The sequence below is a fragment of the Leuresthes tenuis genome, unplaced genomic scaffold, assembly GCF_036924035.1.
Source record: "Leuresthes tenuis unplaced genomic scaffold, fLeuTen1.0.hap1 SCAF_10, whole genome shotgun sequence".
In the NCBI taxonomy this organism is placed as follows: domain Eukaryota; kingdom Metazoa; phylum Chordata; class Actinopteri; order Atheriniformes; family Atherinopsidae; genus Leuresthes; species Leuresthes tenuis.
In genome coordinates this window covers 20,793,815-20,815,981 of record NW_027325364.1, presented here as the reverse complement: position 1 = coordinate 20,815,981, position 22,167 = coordinate 20,793,815, and the positions used below count along the sequence as shown (strand labels likewise).

At 37.5% G+C, this 22,167-nt stretch overlaps 1 protein-coding gene across 2 annotated transcripts in view; it reads left to right on the top strand.

Moving 5' to 3' along the window:
- Window positions 1-22,167, top strand: part of LOC140316729 (CUB and sushi domain-containing protein 3-like) — a 241,286-nt gene that overhangs the window by 116,066 nt on the left and 103,053 nt on the right. For both annotated transcript variants that reach the window (XM_072394678.1, XM_072394677.1), the window contains 4 exons: window positions 2,738-2,854; window positions 19,246-19,359; window positions 19,985-20,080; window positions 20,437-20,640. In XM_072394678.1, coding sequence (XP_072250779.1) covers window positions 2,738-2,854; window positions 19,246-19,359; window positions 19,985-20,080; window positions 20,437-20,640 — 531 coding nt within the window. The remainder of the gene's footprint in view (window positions 1-2,737; window positions 2,855-19,245; window positions 19,360-19,984; window positions 20,081-20,436; window positions 20,641-22,167) is intronic.

The following is a 22,167-nucleotide window of genomic DNA, read 5'->3' as shown; positions in this document are numbered from 1 at the left end:
CAATATCCTTCAAATATAGTCAGTTTCACAACACCAGAATGCCTTTATTAGTAGCTGCTCTTCTGTTTGTAATCATTATTCTTACTCCTCAATCCTTTACAGAATACAAAATAATTGATCTTGCAGTAAGTCTACTTCTCTCTTGCAGAAAGCTGAGCTATCAGAAAAAGATCTTGAAAAATCATCCATTATTTCATACTGCATTCACCTGCTTGGTAATGCAGTGTGCCATTTCCTCCCCTAAGCAGCGCTCTTAGATTTCCACTCTGCATCTCATTCCATCTGACAACTCAGATCAGTGTCTCATATGTTCGATTACTTTTCTCTACTGCTGATCCATTTTTCAACATTAACACCTGCTTGCTCATCATGTTTTGGTCTTGAAGCAGTTGTGGCATGTGCAATGTGTGGGCCACAGAAGGTTCAGAGCAGCTGTTGACAGCTCCCCTACAACAAGTGTTTGTTTACAGTTGAGGGTCCCACACCTGATGTCTCAGTCCATGTGGTGTGAATCTATGTTATCTGGCAAGAGGGCCTCTTGGCCAGTTAGAGGCATTTATAAAAGCTTAAAATAAAACTATGAAATGCATCATAGGGGCATGGCAGACCTCGGCCAATACTGATAAACTGGTCTTCCAACTGAATTAATGTCAGGTCCCAAATGCAGACACGGGTAGAGGCAGGTTTTAGGAAGAACTTAACTGATTTTTTTTTTTTTTTGCAAACAAAAGGAGCTGCAAAGCCGTCAAAAAACGTCAAACTGAAACAGGGAAAAACAAAATCAAAACGCCGACTGAGCTTGAACAGACTAGACTGACCAGAATTGAAATAAGAGACCAGGAGTTGCACGAGAGATTTTGATGGTTAGGATCTGACAAAGACTAATATTGGGCTCACACCAAACGATTTTCACAGTCCCAGACTAAAAACTGACAGTCTTTAGGAGTCTAACTGGAGTCTCGGCGCGCTCCCGTCATCCTGATCGCTAAGTTTAAGGTGGTAATCTGCAGTCTGCGACCGCGTTTCATAGCAGTCTTTCCCTTGTCTTGGGCTTGGGATCATATCAAACGTGTTTAATCAACAACCAATAGATGAGCACTGACAAAATCGGAAACAGGAAAGCAGACAGTCAATAACAAACATGTCGGCGGACGTAGAAGAACGAGTGACAAGCAGGCAAAAATGGACTGTCCAAAAGGAGTCCCCGTCCATATAGCCAAGGTCGTGCCCATATTCTGTGACGTTTTCTCTTCTTTTTGTTGGGTTTTTCACTACAAACCACTGCACAGACAAGAACAGCTGTAACTAAAAGCTGCTTCTCCTCCATTTTTGTAAAACTTCTGCTGAGCATGATGGGAAAAAAATCTAGTTGTAGTCTTGTAAATAGTGACGCTACAAGATTCACAGTCTTTGTAAAATCTTTAGTCTGAGGCTAGTCGGGGACTAAAAACTCTAAACACTAGTCTTTAGATGTGAGCTGATAGTCTTTCAAAGTCTTTTCAAAGTCTTTTCAAAGTCTTCTGGTGTGTGGTTAGCAGGGAAACCAGAGACCTAAATAGTATTGAGAGCTTGAGGAGTGAATGGGTAACAGCTGAGACAATTAACACAGGTGAGAGGATGGAGCAAATGACCAGACATGAAGATTGAGGAAACTTTGAATGAAAATAGCGAACAAGAACCTACATGATAGAAAAGATGAGACTGAATAAAGAATAACAAAAACCCACGACTCCCGAACAAAAACCAGACCCAGAAAAATCAACACAAAACCAAACCAAAGTCCACAAACCCTATCACCAGTAGCTTTCTTTTCACCTTATTCAAGCTGAGTTTCTGCATAGTGATATGAATGGTTGCTGTTTTTAGAAATGTGTTAAGGTAAAATCTAAATGGTAAGATTATAGATGCTTACCAGTTCTCTTACTAAGGCATCAAACTACCTATGAAGCCAGTGACCACACATTCTGAGGAAAATATTCTACTGAATGTTTGTGCACCACATACCACTTAGGGAGTTACAAATCCATTGGAGGACATTGGGAGTGTAAAGTGGGAAGGGACTATGGACAATTTGTTCCCAGAATTCCATTATACTTTACGAAGTCAGCATGAGCCAGGCCACAGCTACGTTTAAACTTTCCCTTGAGTTTGATTTGAAACACAAGATGATAATAACAGTGCTGACCACAAGTTTTCCACAATTGATATGTCTTAGACTCATTATGATTGGGTCACACCGTTGTTTTTTTCTTAATCTACAGACATATTCTCCACAGTTGTAAAACCAACAGATTTTGAGCATTATGTTAATATTTTCAAGAATACGTTGGGTAGTGAAATGCACCATAGCTCAGTTGCAAGTGTCACATCAAAATGTCAGAATACTTGTCTGTTTTTATATTAAATGAGTTAACCAAAAACAAAAATGTTTTCACACCGTAAACACGATTCAGATGTCCAATTACACTTCAGTCTTCTTTGAAAATGTCCCTGGAGTGTCCCTGGAAAGTAGAACTCTTCTCTTATTCTGTTCAGAATCATATTTGTCAGCAGCTGAGAGTTTGAAGGTTTTTCTATTTACCTCATTTTGTGATGTGAACTGCTTATCCTGCACTTGTGCCTGTTAAGATGAATTTGCTGATTATATTTTATTGCCTTATTTCCCCTGGTGTTAGAAGATGGTCGTTTCACATTTGTTAACTTTTCTTCTCTGTTGCTTGACTTCCTGTCCCCACAGCTCCCTGCGGAGGTCACTTCACTGGTTCAGAGGGAACTGTTCTGTCCCCAAACTACCCACATAATTACACCAGAGGCCAGAGCTGTGTCTATGACATCTTTGTCCCTGGAGATTTTGGTAAGCACTTTTAAGCAAAAGTTATTACTATTTAGCTGTTTCTTCTAGCCACATAGGGTATAGCTATTGAGAGACATTTTTTTTTTTTTTACCTCAAAACTAAGAAAAGCTTTAGAGAAAAGATGGCCTATGTTTTTTTGTGCATACCTAAGAGAGCATAGAGAATAGTTTGTAGAGTGAAGAAATGGAGGCTTTACTGTCAAAACCAGTTATAGGTGACAGGGAATTATCAAACAAAACATTCAGACTTGCATTATTCATTTCCCTGAAGAGCTTAATTTGTGTTTCATGCATTTCAGTGTTTTGTGCATTTAAATTTGTATGAATGACTCTTGCTCACACCGACACTCAAGTTAAGCCCCTTCAGCCGCTGGAGTAATATTCACTACGTAGCTTTGCCTCATATTTAAAGGTGATTTTGTTGTACTATAAACAAACAGATATTGCTCATTGCTCTGATAAGGAAACCAGCACTATGTGTCTCAGTCTCAGTTTAATGATACACACCATGTTGGAATTCCAAACCAATATGCCACTGCAGGACAGCTCTCCCTGCTGCTCTCCACTATAGAGTAACAAGTTGAAACGGACCAGAAAGAATGACAGTGTTTGGGCTCTGACTGGAGGTTTTGAATAGAATTGAAGGTCAAAGCAGTAGGGTTGGAATAGATGGGAATAGATGGAGTGAGCAAATTCTTGGATGCTCGGTTTATCCAAGCACCTATTTAGATATATTTATTTCAGCAAAGATTTCAGGAAGACCTTGGCGTGTTTCTACTCAATACCCCATGTTATTCATAAAGAGCTGTGGAAATGTGGGCAGATGTTTTTATTCTGTAAAACGCTGTGCTTATGAAACACATTATTCCACTGTGTGATGGTCCAGTTCAACTGCTTACATCCTCTGTTGCCATCGCCTGCTGCTCATGGTGTCTGGGAACCCACAGATTTTTTTAATAAATATTGCATAGAAATACTGCCTTTGCTTACACTGCCAGCAAAAGCTTAATGGACTGTGGAAGCCACCAGGCAACATTTCCACCTGGGCCCATGAATTTATTCCTGAGAATGTACTGTAGAGACAGAGGCTATTGATGATCAGCAAGACTGCTGTAGTGTGGCTTGAAGGAAATACACTTTGAGTTATTTAACTATGCAACTGGGAGCTATGATGTCCCAAATTATTTACCGCATATACCTTTCTTTTTGCTAGCAGTACATGAATCTTTGATAAACATTTTATCGCTTGAACAGAAGAAGATCAGTTAATGATCAGAACCCTTAAAATGTAAATGTAGCCATTTTTGTTTTTACTGTAATAGCAATTAGTAAAACAGAGCACATTTATATAGATAAATGCTTTTAAAAACCAGATGTTTCACAGAACACCATATTACATATAACTTTACCATTACCATATAACAACAGCACACATTAACCTATATATTTTTCTATTTCAAAGTGATGGTATTACTTAATCATGTTAGTGATATTGAATAACAAGAATGAGTACAACATGAAGAGTCCAGCATTTTAGTATTTTTGACCTTCGCATAGGACTGTTTTGCGAGACATTCTTTTTTTCTGTAGTTGCTTGGCAGCAGAGTCTAGCCTTTAGCAGTATTATAACAGGCATCACATTTCAGTGTCTAGTATCCAGGTGATTGAAATTTGTAAGTGCCTAAGGTAGAGTGTCAGATGTGTGTCTTAATCTGTCCCACATGTGAGCCGTAGTGTACTATAATCCTTTCAGACCATGTGTCAACCCAGTTGCACTGGCAGGAAAACATCATCTCCTGACTGTGGTGCAACGACCTGAGGGTTTTACACCTGGGTTGGATGATTATTGTTATTATTGTGAGTTTCAGAGTATCTGTGTTTTGGTATGAAAGTGGGAGCACAAAGGGGTGGCCAAAAGATTACTTTATCATTTCTGGTGGTGGAATTTTAATGAATAGCATAGAATAGAAAAATACTTTATTCATCCACCAGTGGGGGAAATTCAAATTAGTCAAGTAGCTCAAAAGAATACTGTTAGGATATGATGATAATATTAATCTGTTATGGGTCATAAAAAAAATTGTCACACAATCAGCCTCTCTTTTGCTTTGTTGAAGTATAGCCTTGTATTACATGGTCATTTTAAAATGCACACGTGAAACTTATATATGTAACAGGACGGAGAGGATGGACAGTGCGATCAAAAACTTAATTTTTCTACTTTACCTTTACTCCTGATTATTTAGATTTTGGAAATGAAAATACACGGTTATTGTTAGATATTAGAATATACAGGGTTAGGGCTGAATATGAAAACTACAAACATTTAGAAAAAAAGGTTGGGTATAAAAATACCTATGTTTAGAAATCATGAAATATGTTGTTGGGGTTCACTGTCCAGTTACATAAACATTACATACACAGAACAATAGGCTACTGAAAGCATTTGTATTTTGCCATTTTGAACCTTTAATGTGAAAATGCTAAGTTTTTACACTGTGGAAAAACTGAGTTTTAGGCATTCTAGAGTGAGACTGGTCTGGATCTTATGTACTGATTGAAATGGAATAATCTGTTTTTAAACGTATTGCTGGCATCGAGATTCAAAATTGATATAATATATATATTTATTTAAATCTCACTTTCAACATTTTGATATTTTGTCTGTTTACCATTTCAAAAGTCAGTGTATTATATAAATGATTTGGAAATTATTGCATTCTTTTTCATTCGAATCGTACATACCGTCTCAACATTTTTGGAAAATAATCCATCATCATGCACTGTTATACAAGCAAGTACATTCTCTTAGCATAACATCAGTCATATGTATTGCTATGTTGTTTAAGACTTGCTGGCCCTCAATCCCTGTATTTATTACAAACCTGGTCTTACAATATGATATAAAAGTTTACGTAGGAATCTGTGTACTGCATTCCAGTTGATCATGAATATTATTTTCAGAAAGGTGGGAGTACGCACCAGTGCTTACAACATCCTCTCCATACAATGTATTGCACTGGAAACCCCTGCATTCATTTTTGAGTTATCATTTCTTTAACCTTCTGCAGTCATGCTAACTCTGTTCATGGCTTATTTTACTTTTCACCATTCAAATATTATTGAGGCACAGTGTACATCTGTCTTGCTCTTTAATGTTAAAATTATTTTAGTCATATTTTAAAGAATAACTGTCTCTTTTTAAACCGCTATGAATTATTTGCAACACTCAGCCTTTGCCTTTGGCACTGCTTGTAAATACTCAGACACACACATTCAGGATGTGACATGCAGTGTTTTTATCCAGTCCAGCAGGACAGGCATTTCAAGATTACCTACACAGATAATAGGAAAACCAGTTTCAAACCTATTTTGTGCAGCGGTATACAGAAAAAATGTGAAGCATGATGCACAATTATTTTTGGCAATATTATCTAACTGTGCCTCTTGGTGCTTTTGTTTCTTCTGCCTGTAGTTAACTTCTAGCATTTGTTTGTTCAGTGCAGCCTGTTATGTCAATGTTAATGATTTTGGATGTTAGCTAAACTCTTCTGATTATTTGAACCTTCAACAGCATACTTTTGTAAAGTTAAATGTGCTTGTTTTTGTTTTGGATTAGAATCTGTATGAAATATTCACAGCAAGATTCACCCCAAAGATCATTAATTTAAAGATAGTTAACGTTTGAAAATCCACTGTGGATTCACAAATCTCATTAAAATTGCAATGATTTTTTTAAAGGCTTTTATGTAACTGAAGTCACAAATTAAATGTAACCCATAATAGTTTCTTTGCAAAACTACAGGATTTTAACTACATATAACCTGCTAGAAATCATGGACTTAATTTAAACAAGATTGTGCACATCAAAAGACCACTGACCTCAACATATTTAATACCGTTGTTAACTTTGCAAAAGTATAATTTTTCATTCAACTGTCACTGGATTTCCTAATGAGTAAAGGTAAATTTAATTTTGTAGACACACCAGTCATTCACCTCTGTTTATCTGCCTGAGGCTTTTTATAACTCCAATGTACATGTCTATAAGAACAACATATGCATAATGGCTTCCGCAGAATGTGGCAGGAGGTAAGTCGGAAACACTGACTGATTGCTGTAATAAATCTAGTCTGCGACAAGATGGACAGAAAATGAGCGAGACTGAGTCTGTTGAGACTGCAGAAAGTAGAGGTTCTAACCAGCAGAAAGAGACGTATAGATCTCTGTTGTATGTGGAAATCTCTGAGAGAGCAAGTTAGACGGAGAGTATCATAATGAGTAAGAGATTTATAAAAACTGAGATAGGGAATGAAAGTAGACTGCGACAGAAACAGAGTACTGCTAAGAGCAATCATAAAACTGTTGACCCCGGAGGCTGACTGTTGACTCGTCAGTGATGTATATATGAATAGGCCTGGAACAACCCTGGCACACACAGAATAGCGTTTTTTTGTCAATCTACATCACCTAATAATGCAAACAGTCCCTTGATAAACTTAACCTAACATGAAGCATGAACTGCAGTCATGTAAAAAGATAAATAAGTGCCAACTTCTTCAAATTCTAAGGTTTTACAAATCAAGATGTGATTTAAAATTAAGATAATAACCTCCTGTTCCTTACCAGATCCAACAAACTAGGCAAACTGATCCTCAGATGAACAACAACATGACATTATAACCATTTCATTTAATTAATTAAGACAATCTAAGCCAAAATGCAGAAGCAAAAGTGTAGAAAAATAAGTGCACTTTTACTGCTTCTATAAGAACCAGAAAGGCCCTTGATTAGCTGATCATCTGCTAGAGCGAGCACCTCTATCAAAGCAGAGTTTTTGGCAGTCAGGTGGTCTGGAACATTCATGTGTGTTTTAACACAACTCTCAACCTAGATGTGAAAGGTGTGTTTTTTTTTGTTTTTTTTTACTCTGGTGCTCCACTTGCTCCACATTTTCTGCCTTTGTCAAGTTTCAGCATCAAACACAACACTTGAGTGATGGCGCCGCCTTTGACAACCTGTACTTTAAGGTGATGAGATTGAGGGTTCACATCGTGTCAGTGAACTGGCTCTAAAGAGTCAAGTCAACAAATAAGAAATGATGATAAAGACCAAAATAAAGAAAAAACAAAAATGAATATCTGTTCAGGTTAAAAGTAAAAGAGACCAGTTACAGATCTGTGTTCTTATTCTCCTCTTTTTTTCTTCTGAGGTGACCATGTCTTACAGCTCTCAATCCAACAAAAGAAGTTGTTACCCGAGATAGAAGTTTAATGGGCTGCATGCAGCTTATGCCAAGGTGCAGCCACATACCTCCTGCCAAAAGTGTTGATGGAATTTTGCTGCGATAATGGGCCATTAAAAATGTATATGTCTTCACTGCTGTATAATCCCTTTGGTTTCTGTAAATGAGGTATATGTATGCTGTCACAGTCCAGAATCTTAGAGGACCTGTGTTGCTACTAAGCTAGGACGACAAGTAGCTCTTCCATAATTCATAGCCAGACGGACATACATATGTTTCCATTTTTCTTACCGTTCACTGTTGCCTGTGCTGCAAGTGTCTGTTACACCATATATGGGCTTTGCCTTAAGGCAATTGCTAATCCTGTGGCCCTGGGCCAAAACGGTACACTTGTGGTGTCCTGAGCAGATGTCTTCTGTATCAGTGGCTTTCTCCTAGTCCCTAAAACTCATGTATTTCAAGGTGAGCTCAGTAACCTCAAACTTGAAAATGCCAATGGAGAAGGAGGATATATATCTTGTAACTGTGTACAACTCGAAAAAATTTTTTTTTTACCCATTTTATTTCTGCCATACTGAGTTTATATCATCATGAATCCTGCATATTTGTTTTCCCGGATATGCTTGTGATATAAGTATCAAATTCTGTCTGAAAAAAATATGAAGATGTACTAAAATCATTAATGTAGAAATACTTGCTTCTGCTTCACTGTCAGAAAAAAATCCCTTTTAGACCTCTCAGAGGCATTAGCTTTAAAATGATACCTCAGAGCCAGAGCTGGCTATCTGACTTTTATGCTCAATTTTGGATGAACACTGCACTAAAACAGCTTGATCACCGTTTCAAAAATATTCACCAGAACCTTACATCAACGGAATAAAATTTGATTACTGTAATGGCACTTTGGTGTGCAGAAATATTATTATAACCTTCAGTGTTTCTTAGTAAATTCAGCTATTTAGGGAAGTGCTGTCAAAAAAGGGGAACAAGTGCAACCATTCCTGATACTCACAAGATCATCAACAAGATCCCGGACCTGAATTCCTACCACTATTTGTTGGTTGCTTGGTAAATAAGCAGATATTATTGGGAAAAAGACTCCACTAAGACCCCTATGGTCTGTAGCAAGAGTCTGTAGTTTCAGCTGGAACGCAGCTATGCACTGTAAATGTAATATGACCACAGGCCTTTTTGAAATAGCTTTACTAATATATGCAGTGCTATATGTGAAAAATTATAAGTATGAGAGCAACTTACAATGTGTGGAAGAGGAGAAAAGTGGCCATTTAATACTCTTGTATGCTGATGAGTCATATATAATAAGCTGAAAGTAATTTCGCATGGATGAGTGGTTCACCAATTTGATTGGAAGTTGGTCATTGACATTTACATCTGAAGCGAATAAATTGTTTATTTTCCATATATTGGTTGCAAAACCTCAGACACTGGAATATATTGCGTTCTCTTTACATGACTTCGGCCGGAAACATAGTTGGTGGGGTTTCATTTGCTAAATAGACAGGCACTTTGGTTATTGGCTTGATTGTATACTGTGTAACACATAAAAGCAATTTAGGGCTGTAGATTATAGTGGATAGTATATTCAACAAACACTAACATATCTTGACAAAATAATTCTTTGTGTTCAGCAACTCCTCATTAACTCCAAGTCTTGTGTGCCTCCTTAAGCTTGTTGCAATGATTATCGTCTAAATATGGGAACAAAGCATTAACAAGAAAAAAAAAAGCAAAGCGGTAACGAAAAGGCCACGTTGAGACAATTTACATGTAAAAAATTTTTTTCTTTTAATGGCATTATGTTACAGCAATGTAATACAGACAAGAGGATCTCCTCCTTATTGTGGATTTTCTTATTTGTTCGCCTGGAATACATGGGTTTATATGATGATGCATCAACTATACATGCATGTAATTGATTAATTGGGTCATGTTCATTCTGTCACTTGACAAAACATTAAATGTTAGAGGAAGCAGAGATGCAGGCTTTCTAAGATTGACATTTCTCTTCCCTTCTTTAGTGTAATGATCCTCTCTGCAGCATATACACTTGTTTTTGACAGCAAAAGGACTCCATTACCAAAGCCAAAATGATAGAAGACAGAAAAAAAAGTGCAGCCAAAGTTTGAAGTGGAGTGCTTGTATAATTCAGCAAATCAGATATGTGGACTGTTTTTGTGCTTTGTTGCTCTTTTTAAAGGAGAGTTTGTTTCTCAGATTATTGTTTCAAATTGAGACCCTCTTCAGAATATGTACCTACTTTTGTCCACCGTGCAAAAACATAGTTGGGCCACAATAACCTCTATACATGTGTAAGTTGATGGTGGATCTTGCCTTTTGCTTTGTATAAGGTTGCGTAGATGTGACATAATGGCTTAATCAAACCATGTATTTTTTAATATTTAATTATATCCATATATTTTTAATGCCCAGAGCTAACAAATCATGCGCAAGAACGATGTTGAAAAATTAAAGAACTTAAAAGTTGGGTCTGATGGGCCTCAAACTCAAGTTATTTGTCTGACAATTTGTGGGTTATTGTAAAACTGATACATTTTGCACTGTGGACCGGTGCGACTGTTAAGTGTTCTGAAATGACTCTGTTGCAAAAGGTTTAGACCTCTGTTAAGCACTTCTATTTCTAAAATAAGAAAACAATGGATCGTTTATTACTTTAGGAATTCAAAAATAGAAATATATTGCAGGCCTTTTAACTTTAATGGTTTTGATGGAAGTGTTTTATATGTTTTAGCATCTACAAATACTGAAGTTGGCAACTTGCAATACTTTGTTCAATGACATTGTGCATTTAATATATTAGAAAAAAAATCTGTCTGTTTTGCACCAATGACTCCTGTTCATCCAATTTGTACTTGTCGTCTCTGACTTACGATGTGTAAAACTGCTTGTTGTCAGCCTGGCGTGATCATGTTGCTGTCTCTGTTTGTGGAGCTCTGTATGTGAGCATAAAAAACATTTAGTAAGGTAGTTTCATTCTTTAAAAACAAACAAGCACAGTCACCTAAGAAAGGTGTAGAACATTCAGGGATTCAGTTGAACTTGGTTTCTTTAAGAAGTGTTATTATTATTATTATTATTGTATTTCCTCAAAGTCCTAAGTGTCAAGTGTTTTAAATGAATTGGTAATTTGCCGACTAAATGTGTCCTTTTCACCTTTCTTTTGCCTGTTAGTGTATACACAGAAGATGTGGAGCTGAGTAACTGAGAGCAACCATTTAGATAGTGATACAGGTGACTTAGTAAAGAGGTTACCATGCACACAAAAAAGGGAATATTTAGGTTTGGACAAAATTTTGTTGTTCTGAAATTATATTCTGAGGTAACAGGAGCACAATAGGAAAACTAGAAAAGGGCAAATTGACTGTTAGACTCGGTGATTCACTCAAAGATGCTTGCACCTAGTCAGCCACAAGAAAGGTCATAATGTAGTTTACTTAAACATACAGATAATGATTAGAGATGTGGAACAAAAATGTATAGACTGATGAATAAAAATAAAACCACCACTGATGTTGACTCTGCTATGACTCAGTAATGCACAGGTTTGTCTATCAGAAACTGAGAATTTGGAGCCATGTGCAAGTATTTTGTTTGCTCAAATCCTTTGATATGCCTCAAGATTCTATTGACTGCTTTTATTATTATTTTTTTTTAGCAGGGCTGAAGTCTTAAAGCCTCAGATTAAAGCTGAGACTTGACACATGGCCTCAAGTTCAGCATAATGAGCATGAGAGATTTTTTTAACACGTGTAATCTTTACCGTATACATACTGCTAAAGGAGAGATAACAAGATATATACCAACACTAGCACCATCCCCCACCCACTCACCTAACCTTTTGACAATAACCATACATTGGTTGCAAACCAATATTATCACATAAAAGGAAAAGTTTAGCATTGCATTGTGGCACTGATGTAACTAAATTAACAACTACATCCACCAGTGTAGCTTTAAAAATATGAGCTACATTACACAAGTGAGTTGAGTAAAAGCAGAGGTAACTATTTGAGTGGAATCAACATGCAAGGTACACACAGTATTTAACAGTGACATGCAATGGAAACATTGTTTTGGGCCACATTGCTTTCCTTAGTGCCACTCACCACAACACACTTGCTGACCCAGTGCCACGTTGCTACATTGCTATAGTCTGCACTTTTTCAAAGGGATACTTTCAGCCAGATAACAAACCTTACCACTAAGCACTCATCCTCCCTGAAGAGTTCCAGCAGCATGACATTGATTTTAATTCACTTCACTTCCCTGCACTTTCTTTAGATCCCAAGCCAGTAGAGCACCTTAGAGATGTGGTAGGATGGGTTTTTCACACTGCGAACAAGTATCTTCAGGGACTATTTGTTGGATGCATCACTCTGCTGAATCCATTCCTTAACTTTAGGCTGTTTCGAAGTTGAACTCCTATATGGTTCATTGTAAGTGTTAACTATGTCTTTTTGCTTTTTTACTTCCATCATTCCATTCCATCAACAGTCTCTGTTTGATTCATATCTGATCGACACCATGGATGACTGAAACCATCACAGCCTCTTTCTAAAAAAATGCTTTCTTAGACAATAGTTTGCCATTGCCTTGAGAGAAGGCTCAACCTGTTCAGTACATTCCCTGCATTGTCAGTGCCCAGCAGGGACAGTTGTATGATTAGCAGGATTTCACTTGTATAATGACCAAAATATCAAGAGAGGAATGGGATTAAAGTAGCTAAACTGCTTTTGGATAATTCAAGGTAAAGATGTAGACATGGAAATGTTTGTTCATGTCCAAATTCATCACAATACACTACCATGACAAGGCCCAGAGGACAACAAATTCACCATTGTCCTGCATAAATTAGGTAACAAGTTTCCAATGATTTATTGACTTAATATCTGGACGTGATTACAGCAAAGGAGCAGATTGGAGTCATGCATGGCTGATTTTGGATTAGAGGCAGAAATGAGCGACACTGCTTATGAGAGCGGGCTTTTGTGTTTGTGTGTGTGTCTTTACAAAGTGCAACTCATTCAACATAGCACAGTGTCAGTATGCTAATACCACAGCAGTGAGCTGTCCCTCAAGGTGAAATCGTCTCTTATTCAGACTCTGGTTCAGCCTTGGGCATTCTCACTTCTCAACAGATAAAGAAACGGGTCTCATGTGCAGCTTTGTGTGGGTGTACTTTTTTTTCTTTCTTTTTTTTGCGAATTCTTGGGCGTGTGTGGACATTTGTACTTTTTCTTGCGTTCTTGGACTATTTTGTCTTTCATTTGTCTTTGGCTGGTGTGCATGTTCGATCTGTTTTTTTGAAACGGTAAGGTGGTAAGGCTTATTATAAAAACATAGAGACAGTAACACTTACCCAAAGCGTTTTCTTCTTCATACCATCTTTTGCTTGGTTGCCGGGTGGTCATTTCAAACCACTGTCTCTTGGAACATGAGATGCAGCAGTGCTTACAGTGGCTATTAGGGGTTATTTAGTTGCTCAGTTTTATTGCTGAGTTTGCCTCAGTTTCTTGAACTTTTTCGATTTCTTTTGTTGTAAATGGTTTCACAGTGGTGTAATGTCAGTCTACATGCCAGAGGAGGTCCACACTGCTGTGAAAATGAAGGTGACAGTGACATGCTCCGTAATTCGTTGGCAGAAGGAAGGCGATACGCTGACTTTCATTATTATAGTTTTTGCTTTTCCTTTTAGGCATCACTAGAGAATTTGGCTCTTTTTTTCTTTTCTGTGGCTACTCCTACATCAACAAACCTTCATTTTGACCGTGTGCATGCACAACTATGCATGAATTTGTTTTCATACTGGACACGGTGATACTCAAAAGTAAAATAAAATACAAAATCCTCCAGATGCCACCAGATATGTAATGAGTCCAGGTAGGTAATGTTACAAGACTTAACAAGAATAAGACTGCATATTTTTATATACTAAGATATTAATGATGAATAAACATGGCCTCGAAATGACAAAAAAATAATAAAATGTTCTAGTTTTTCTGTAATGTTTAGCTTTATCTGATTTAGAATTTTGAAGGATCTGAACGTGACGAGTGTGTGAAAACAATACATGTGAAACATAATGTGCATTATAGGTATTACAGTGCCATGTAAGATATATATTGCAAGATATCGGAGCATTTTGAAAAGGTTTTAATGTGAAATTTGCCAAAACTGACCAAACATCTTTACTCGAAAAAGCCTTTCTCATTCTAGTCTGCAGCTGAACTGAGGAGGTTAACTGAGGCATTGTGTGTAAGGAAGATGGTGATAAAGATAAGGTTATAACTTCTATTTAAACTTCTGATAAATGACACAGATTAATGTTGTGTATTTTCCAACAGTCAGGACAGAGCACTTAAATGTCTGAAGTATGAAAACATGCTTCATTAGTTTTATTCAAGAAATCAACCACAGCTTCAGTCACCTCTGATTTACAACTGACACAGAGCAGATAGAGAATTGATCACTCTTGTGTTCTTTCCAAGAATTTAGACCTGCACGTCGTTATTTTAACCGACAGACCTTGGTACGTCAAAGGCACCAGAACAAGAGAGCTAATCAATTATTACTTACTGATAGTTACACTGAAGCTAACTCTGTTAACCCTGTTTTTTTTTCTGAGCTCTCTGGCAGTAAAATCCAATCTGATAATTATTCTTGTCCCTTGTCTTGCTTGTACTCTTTATCTCTTCGTCCCAAGTTTCTCTCATAGCATTGTCTTGGCTTACCTTATTTATTAAGGCAAAAGTGTGTTTTTATGTAGTAGCTGGTGCATTATGTGCTACCATAAAGCTTAACAGTGTCGATTCTGGGCAGGAAACCAAAGTTGTGAATTGCAATATTTCAGACCCCACAGGTTCCAGGACAGTTTCAGGCCTGGGAATGTGCATAACAAAGGTCGGTGTACTTCAAAACAAGTGAGAAGCACATAGTTTTCACAAGGTTCACAATCTTCTTTAAAGTTGCTTTAAATCAGGGCGATGTGGCTAAAACAGTGAAGGAAGCTATTACTGGACAGCAATAGGACATACTGTAAATTGCTTTTCAGTTGGCAGACCCAGCTCTGGCATACCTGTATGTCTGGGTGTAACAGCTGGAGAAGAATATCTTAATTTACTTTTCACTGTTTTCACTGTTTCCACTGTCACTGTTACTTTATTTAATATGAAGCATTACAGTTTCTACTGTTAGTTGATTTGAGATATTCAGTGAGATAAGACTGTAAAATTCCGTGTAGAAAAAAAAAGCATCACTGAAAACAAATATAAGGACTTTCAGTCTGAATTGTAATAATCTGGAGTGGCGGTCCTACATCACACCAGTTGCTGTGTAGTGACTCCAGCGGGTCTCCACTAACAGAGGTTAACAAGGACATCACTATTGAAAGAAATGCACACAATTTCAAACAAGGGCTCTTTGTGAATGTCATGACTTTGTTTGCTAGCAATGAAATCCAAAAGGAAAAGAAAACACAACCTACAGTTAAATATAGTGGCAGTTATACCATGCTTTGTGGCTGCTTCTCGTACCAGAGGCATTGAATATGCAGTATAAAAAATATGATTAAAGGGGAACTCTGGTATTTTTAAACCTAGATCTTATTTCTGGCATGAAATACGTTTATCTACTCACCAAGACCAGTTTGGTGAAAGTCGGCATTCTTCGGAAGATATTTAGATTCCTTGAGATCCATATAACAGAGTGAACGGAGCCATAGACGATGCAGCCTCTAGATAAGGCATTATCGGTCTTTATTTCACCAATACTTTAAGACGAGTGAATGAATTAACGCGTACTATTGCACTGGTAGTTCAGAGCTGCCATGTTGTTGTTATTGCCGGCTATCGGGGGCTTATAGAGGGCTTTGTACACTCTTGTCTACTGAAATGACGTCATCGATGCCCGCCACTGCAGCACAGCTCATTCACTCCGGTAAGTACGTCCATCGTTCTCAAAGTTGTCGTCCATGTCGTCAAAATCTGAAAAATCTCCTGCCATGTTGCACAAAACTATCAGTAGCAAACTACGTGTGAAGATAGCTGACTGGCACAGAGCACGGAGTAAATAAACTGTGTTGCAAGGTCTAGGTTAAAAAATACCGGAGTTCCCCTTTAAGTCAGGACAGGACTGCATGGTGATGTGGTGGTTAGCTCTGTCGCCTCACAGGTTTGAATTTCAGCTGGGGCATTTCAGTGGGGAGTTTGCATGTTCACCCTTTGCATGTGTGGGTTCACATTTGATACTCCGGCTTCCTTCTACTATCCCTAAACAGTTATGTCCGGTTAATTGGTGATTCTAAATTGTCCATAAGAGTGACTCTGAGCACACGTTTTTTATGTCTGTGATGGACCAGCAACCTGTCCAACCCATCCAAGCTCCACACCATCTCATTTCTGACGACCATACATATGATGAAGCAGATGTAGAAGTAATGAATGAAATCAGAACATTAACAATTACACAGAATAGCAAAACTTGGTTTGATGTGGAGATCTTTCAGCAACATTGCTGAATGCTCACATCTAAGAAGGATAAGTAAAAAGAAAAATGTTGTCTTTTTTAAACTGTCCAGATATGATTTCTGACCTAAATGCTGCTAAAAACATCTGCAACCTGCCATTGCTAAAGTTTATAGGTAAATGGAACCTTAGATGGCTACAAGAATAATTTAGAGGTCATTTTTGGCCTCAGGTTTTGCCTCAAAGAGTGCTAAAGACTGACTGTGGAATAACTTGTGGAATTTTATTAAGATCTAAATCAATCCAGGTGGGTTGGTGCAAATCTGAATTTTTGATTGAGGTTGAAAAAATACAAATTTTACTTATTTTCTATTTCAGAAGACACTCAAAATTCTGACTGCAGCTGATGGGAGAGGGAAAACCTGACACCTCAGAGGTTTTCCATGATCTCTTTTTAAGTGGGAATAGATGACTTTGTTCAAGGTCAATCATATCTAGAATTCTAGTCATAAAACTGATAAAGCAACAACATATTCTGAAAGACTGGCTTGTAGAAGGCACACATATTTAAGAACTTTGGATTTAGCTGTTTAGTAATTATCTGTCTCAGACCAACGCAGCTGTTGAAAATCTGAATGTATTTCAAATGAATTCCTCATATTTTCTCCATCAAAGATGTGGATTATTGATTATGGTATTTTTTCTCTTAAAGGTGCTTGCTTTTGATATCACCCACATCGTGGGAGTGGGAAAAACATTTCCATTGTCTTGAAAATGACAAATATTATTCAGTTTTAAAGCATGTTTGCCATTAAAATGTAATTTTATTATTAGCAAACCTGGCTTCTATCTCAACATATATCAGAGCCCACAGTGAGTGATGCAGGCGTGGTTTGCTTGTTTTTCCTATGGGCAGAAATGGCACAGTGTATGGTGCTATCTGGTAACATGAATTTCAGAGTTCATGTAGCTGACAAGATGATGTGGCTGTTTTTTGGCAAATATTTGCTCATGTTTGGAAAGCATTGTGAAGGCACTAATTAGCACGCCCCCATGGAATGCACAAAAAAAATAAATCAGCTTATTGTGATAATGCAATGAGAGTGGTGAGTGGCAGAAGAGGGAGCGGGAGAAATGGGAAGTGCACGAAGAATATGAAGCTCACTCTGTTAATCAAAGGGCGAGAATGAGGCTGTAATTTTAGAATTAATACTTTGCGTGCATACAGAAACTTTATTGATATAATGAGGAATGCTTCACTGGTAAAATATTTATGTCGGACTTTATTTGAACTCTCATCTTCACTGCATAGAACAGTGATGTTCTAATGTGTCGTTTCATTCAGTCAACAGTTTAGTTAAATCAAAGATTATAATCGACAGAGACTCGACCCCCCCCCCCCCCCCCAAAAAAAAAAAGTGACTCACTTTTCAGAATTCCAGATTGGTATTCATTGGTATTCATTTATACACCACTGGATTCTGTGATTGCTTTTTTGCAAATTAGTAAGATAGACCTCATAAAAGGTTCAACTGAAAGCATTTTATACATATCTGCAAATTATACCAAAAGTAAACAGGAGAAATCTCTTTATCATTTTTTTCTGACACCCTTTTTCTGGCATTAATCCATCAGAATGGTGTTAGTTTTCCATTTGTCTAGATTGAAAACAAACGGTAGAAATTGCCTCAATTTAGAGCACATTTGCATATGCTTGTAACAACAGCCTTCTATCTTAGGCAGATTATCACACTTATAGAAATTAATTTCCTTCTTTTTGGACTAACAAACATTATCTCTGTCTTGTCCTTGCAAATTAGCTTGTTCAATGAGCAACCAAACAGCCACAGAGGAAAAGAGCAGAGCAAATATTAGTTTGGGGGTCGGAGAGCAAATTAGCTGGTCAACTGCAGCACATAAATTTACCTGCAAACGTCACATTGGTCTGTTTAGATGCTGATGTCGTTCTAACCCTCTTATATCACAACGAAAACACAGTCTTCCCATTGCTTTTAAGGTACAGCTCAGATTTTGGATGCTTCCTGATATCCAGCAGGTTTAGTTTCTCAGATTTTTGGTCTTCTAAAAACTAAAAACTAAAATTGCATTCGTTTTTGCCCAGAACAAGGTTATTCTTCATATGTTAAATGCCAAAGAAAGATACAAAATTTAAAAGAATACCTAATTATTGCTTGTTCATAAAATGTCACAGAAAGGTTTACAATAGGGAGCAGGTGGGACTTTGCTTTAGGAGACAGTGACCTATAAAAAGCTACTATCCAGAACAATATTGCACAAAAAAAGTAAAAAAAAAGCAGCGACAATTTTTACTGCAGTCATTAACGCTTCCTAGCACATTAATGATCATTAAAATTTAACTGACTTCATCATAAATGTGCAATTTTAGCCACTGTGTTTCAGGTTTGGTAGATTTGTCAATGCAGCACACTCTTTAAACATTTAAAGGCTGTGACTATTTGATTTTTTTGTTTTTTTTTACCTGCTTACCAATAAGTGCCATCAGTGAAAAGTGAAAGGGACTTAGTGTTGATGAAAAATATTTTGATTAGCTCAAGCTCATCACCACCTTTTGATGTAACTCATTGTCATTTGCTTTTTCTTTCCTGACGTGACTTTCTTTGCAGTCCTCTTTGGCCAGTTTGTGGTGTTTCAGACTCTTCCCACTGATGTGGTCGAGATCTATGATGGAACCTCAACAGATTCAGCCCTTCTCTCGTCCATCTATGGATCACACTCAGGTAAAAACATAACTCTCTGACCCTGAGTCAGAGTCCTGGTATTTTCTTTTTACCTGTACAACTAGCTCATAGGTATGAGTTGCACTGTAGCTTGATAGGTCATTGTTTTGCTTATCAACCCATTTCAGATCGGATAAACCTTTTCATAGAACACTCAATCTAGAACTTTGGTAGCTTCTTGTTGCTGTCGATAAAAGTTTAGTTTTTTTCCTTCTTTCTCACTGTTCCTTAATGTTGTTATAAAATTACATTTAGTTTGCAACTGAATACATTTTTCAAATCCTTATGAAAATAACAAAAACATAGCAGCTATTATCTTTTTTCTCTCATAACTTGTTAAAGAGCAACACAAAACTCATTAGACTCGTTAAATCCATAATTCCCAGCCTTTAACACCCTGAATATCCTGTTGATTGGGTCACACTCCAAATTTCACAAATCACATTGCAAAGTGCATATGAACAACTTCAGCATGTTGTTCTTTTCAGTATAAAAATGGCATTTTTCTGCATTATGTTAATCATTTGTGAATTTTTGTGAATGTGTGTTACCCTAAAATGTCCATTTGTAAACAGCACAATCTAAAAATAGTCTCCTGATTGTCTCCTTTGATTTTATAATTTAGGCGAGACACTCCCCTTGAGTTCAGGAAACAAGATAACAATTAAGTTCACTACAAATGGAACAGAAACAGCCAAGGGATTTCATTTTGTTTATCAAGGTAAGGTTGTTGTTTTTAAAGATATTGTCAGATATACACATTTAATTCATGAATTGAGTGCTTTCAGTCTTGCAGATAGCCTTGGCTTAATCACATAAAGGGTTGTGAAGCAGAGTACCTCTGGTTGTGGCTGGGCATGACTTAGCGGCAGAATGATGTGGAATCAAATAGCTTGTCCTGGCACAGCAGATGAGGCTGACTAATGATGTACAGGAAGATCCACAAGAGCTTTGCTGTATCATTCTGCCTCCTTTGTCTTGCCATCTCTCCTTCTCCCTGTTGTCTGTCTGCCTAACACACCCACAACCCTTTATCTTTCTTTCTCTGTCTCTTGCTACCTCCTCTTTTATCCCTAGCTGTCCCTCGGACAAGCGCCTCTCAGTGTAGCTCAGTCCCCGAGCCCCGGTTTGGAAAGCGGATAGGGAATGACTTTGGCATTGGCATGGTGGTTCTGTTTGAATGCAATCCAGGCTACACGCTGCACGGCTCCAACGCCATCAGGTGTGAGGCCGTGCCCAATGCCCTGGCCCAGTGGAACGGCACTGGGCCCACATGTGTCGGTAAGCATCCTCATCCCCCAAGCCCTTGCTGCACCCCCTGTATGCGCTAACAGACAGGTGGAGCAGGTGCGCAAACACAGTTGGTGTCTGTTTTCCTTTTCTTTTCCTTGTCATGAAATATCTGTCAGCAATTGCAAAAAAGCCACCTATTTCTGATCTTGACAGATCACACAAGAAAATTGAGGGTTGGACAAAAAGTTCTACAAAGTGCCACATACATTTCCTACATAAGCAGTATATCAGTTGGTACTAGATTAGATGGAGTTTTGTTCTGTTTTACTATTAGTTGTTAGGCAACCGCTGATGGACTGAGAATTGCAAAATGTTGAGTTGTGTTTTTTTTGTCTTTGTCTGTAAAAATAATGTAAACATTTAGAAATTGGTCTCAGAGCGCACCGACACCAACACAATGCTTTCTTTGCAACAGTGCAAACCTCTTAGTTTCAATCGTAATATTTGTACATTTAGAAAGCTCACACCACAATGATTCATTAAAAAAGAAAAGAAAAAAAGTGTTAATATGATGATAGTTCAATACATGTATGCAGCTAACGCTACATCTGACTGCACCCTGTTTCTTGCCCATGTGGTCACAAAGAGGCACGCAGCTATGCACATTCTTGTATTAAGTAAGGAATTCAGAATCACTAACTGATTCTTTGCACTGTGAGAGTTCGAGAAACTGCAGGTTATTGCAGCTATGATTCAGGTTTTATCACACTTTTAAAAGTTAGAGTGTGAAAAGGACAGACTTACAGATAATGGTTTTCTGAATTTACTGTTCACTTCAGCCTTACTGAGCTCTATAAAAAACTTATATTTCTTACCTGCCCAACCACTCTACTGAAGCTCTTGTAAACCTATTGTCTACTACTTATTTGGCACCGAACTAAGCACACACACTTTAAAGTTCATCTTGTATTCAGTTTATTTATGCTGCTACCAAGTGGACAGAGAAAACATTTAATTTAGCTTTATTATCACAACAACTCAAAATTGCTCTGTTATTTTTTTGGGGAGGTTATGTGCAATCTCAGCCATTTGCCTTTTAAAGCAGTCTTTTTCATAATACTACACCATCAAATCTTGTGCACTTTATAGGCTTAATGCAATTTAAAAATCTAAACTATGTATGTATATTTCTGTTTCTATAGAATTATGTTAATGAAGTAATTATTGTGCACTGCCATATTCCTGAAGTAGCCCAGAGGAAAAAAAACAAAAAAAACACACTCGGGTGGGCTTATGCTGCCGGCTACCTGGGTTTATTCTATACACTTGGAGGGTTGAAGAGCTATTTCGCTGCAATCTGCAATTTTCCCTGTAGATGTCGCTGCAACCCATTACACTTATTTTAATGCAAAACAATAGAAAGAATAAAAAAAGAAGAAGCTTTTTTTGCTTGACCTTGTTTGTTTGTAACCTACAGTTAAATACAGTGCCTGAGTCATGCTTTTGATGCTGCTGTTCTGCAGACCTACTGCTCATGCTGTGCTTTTTCTGTGGGGACATTTGTTGTATTGGTGC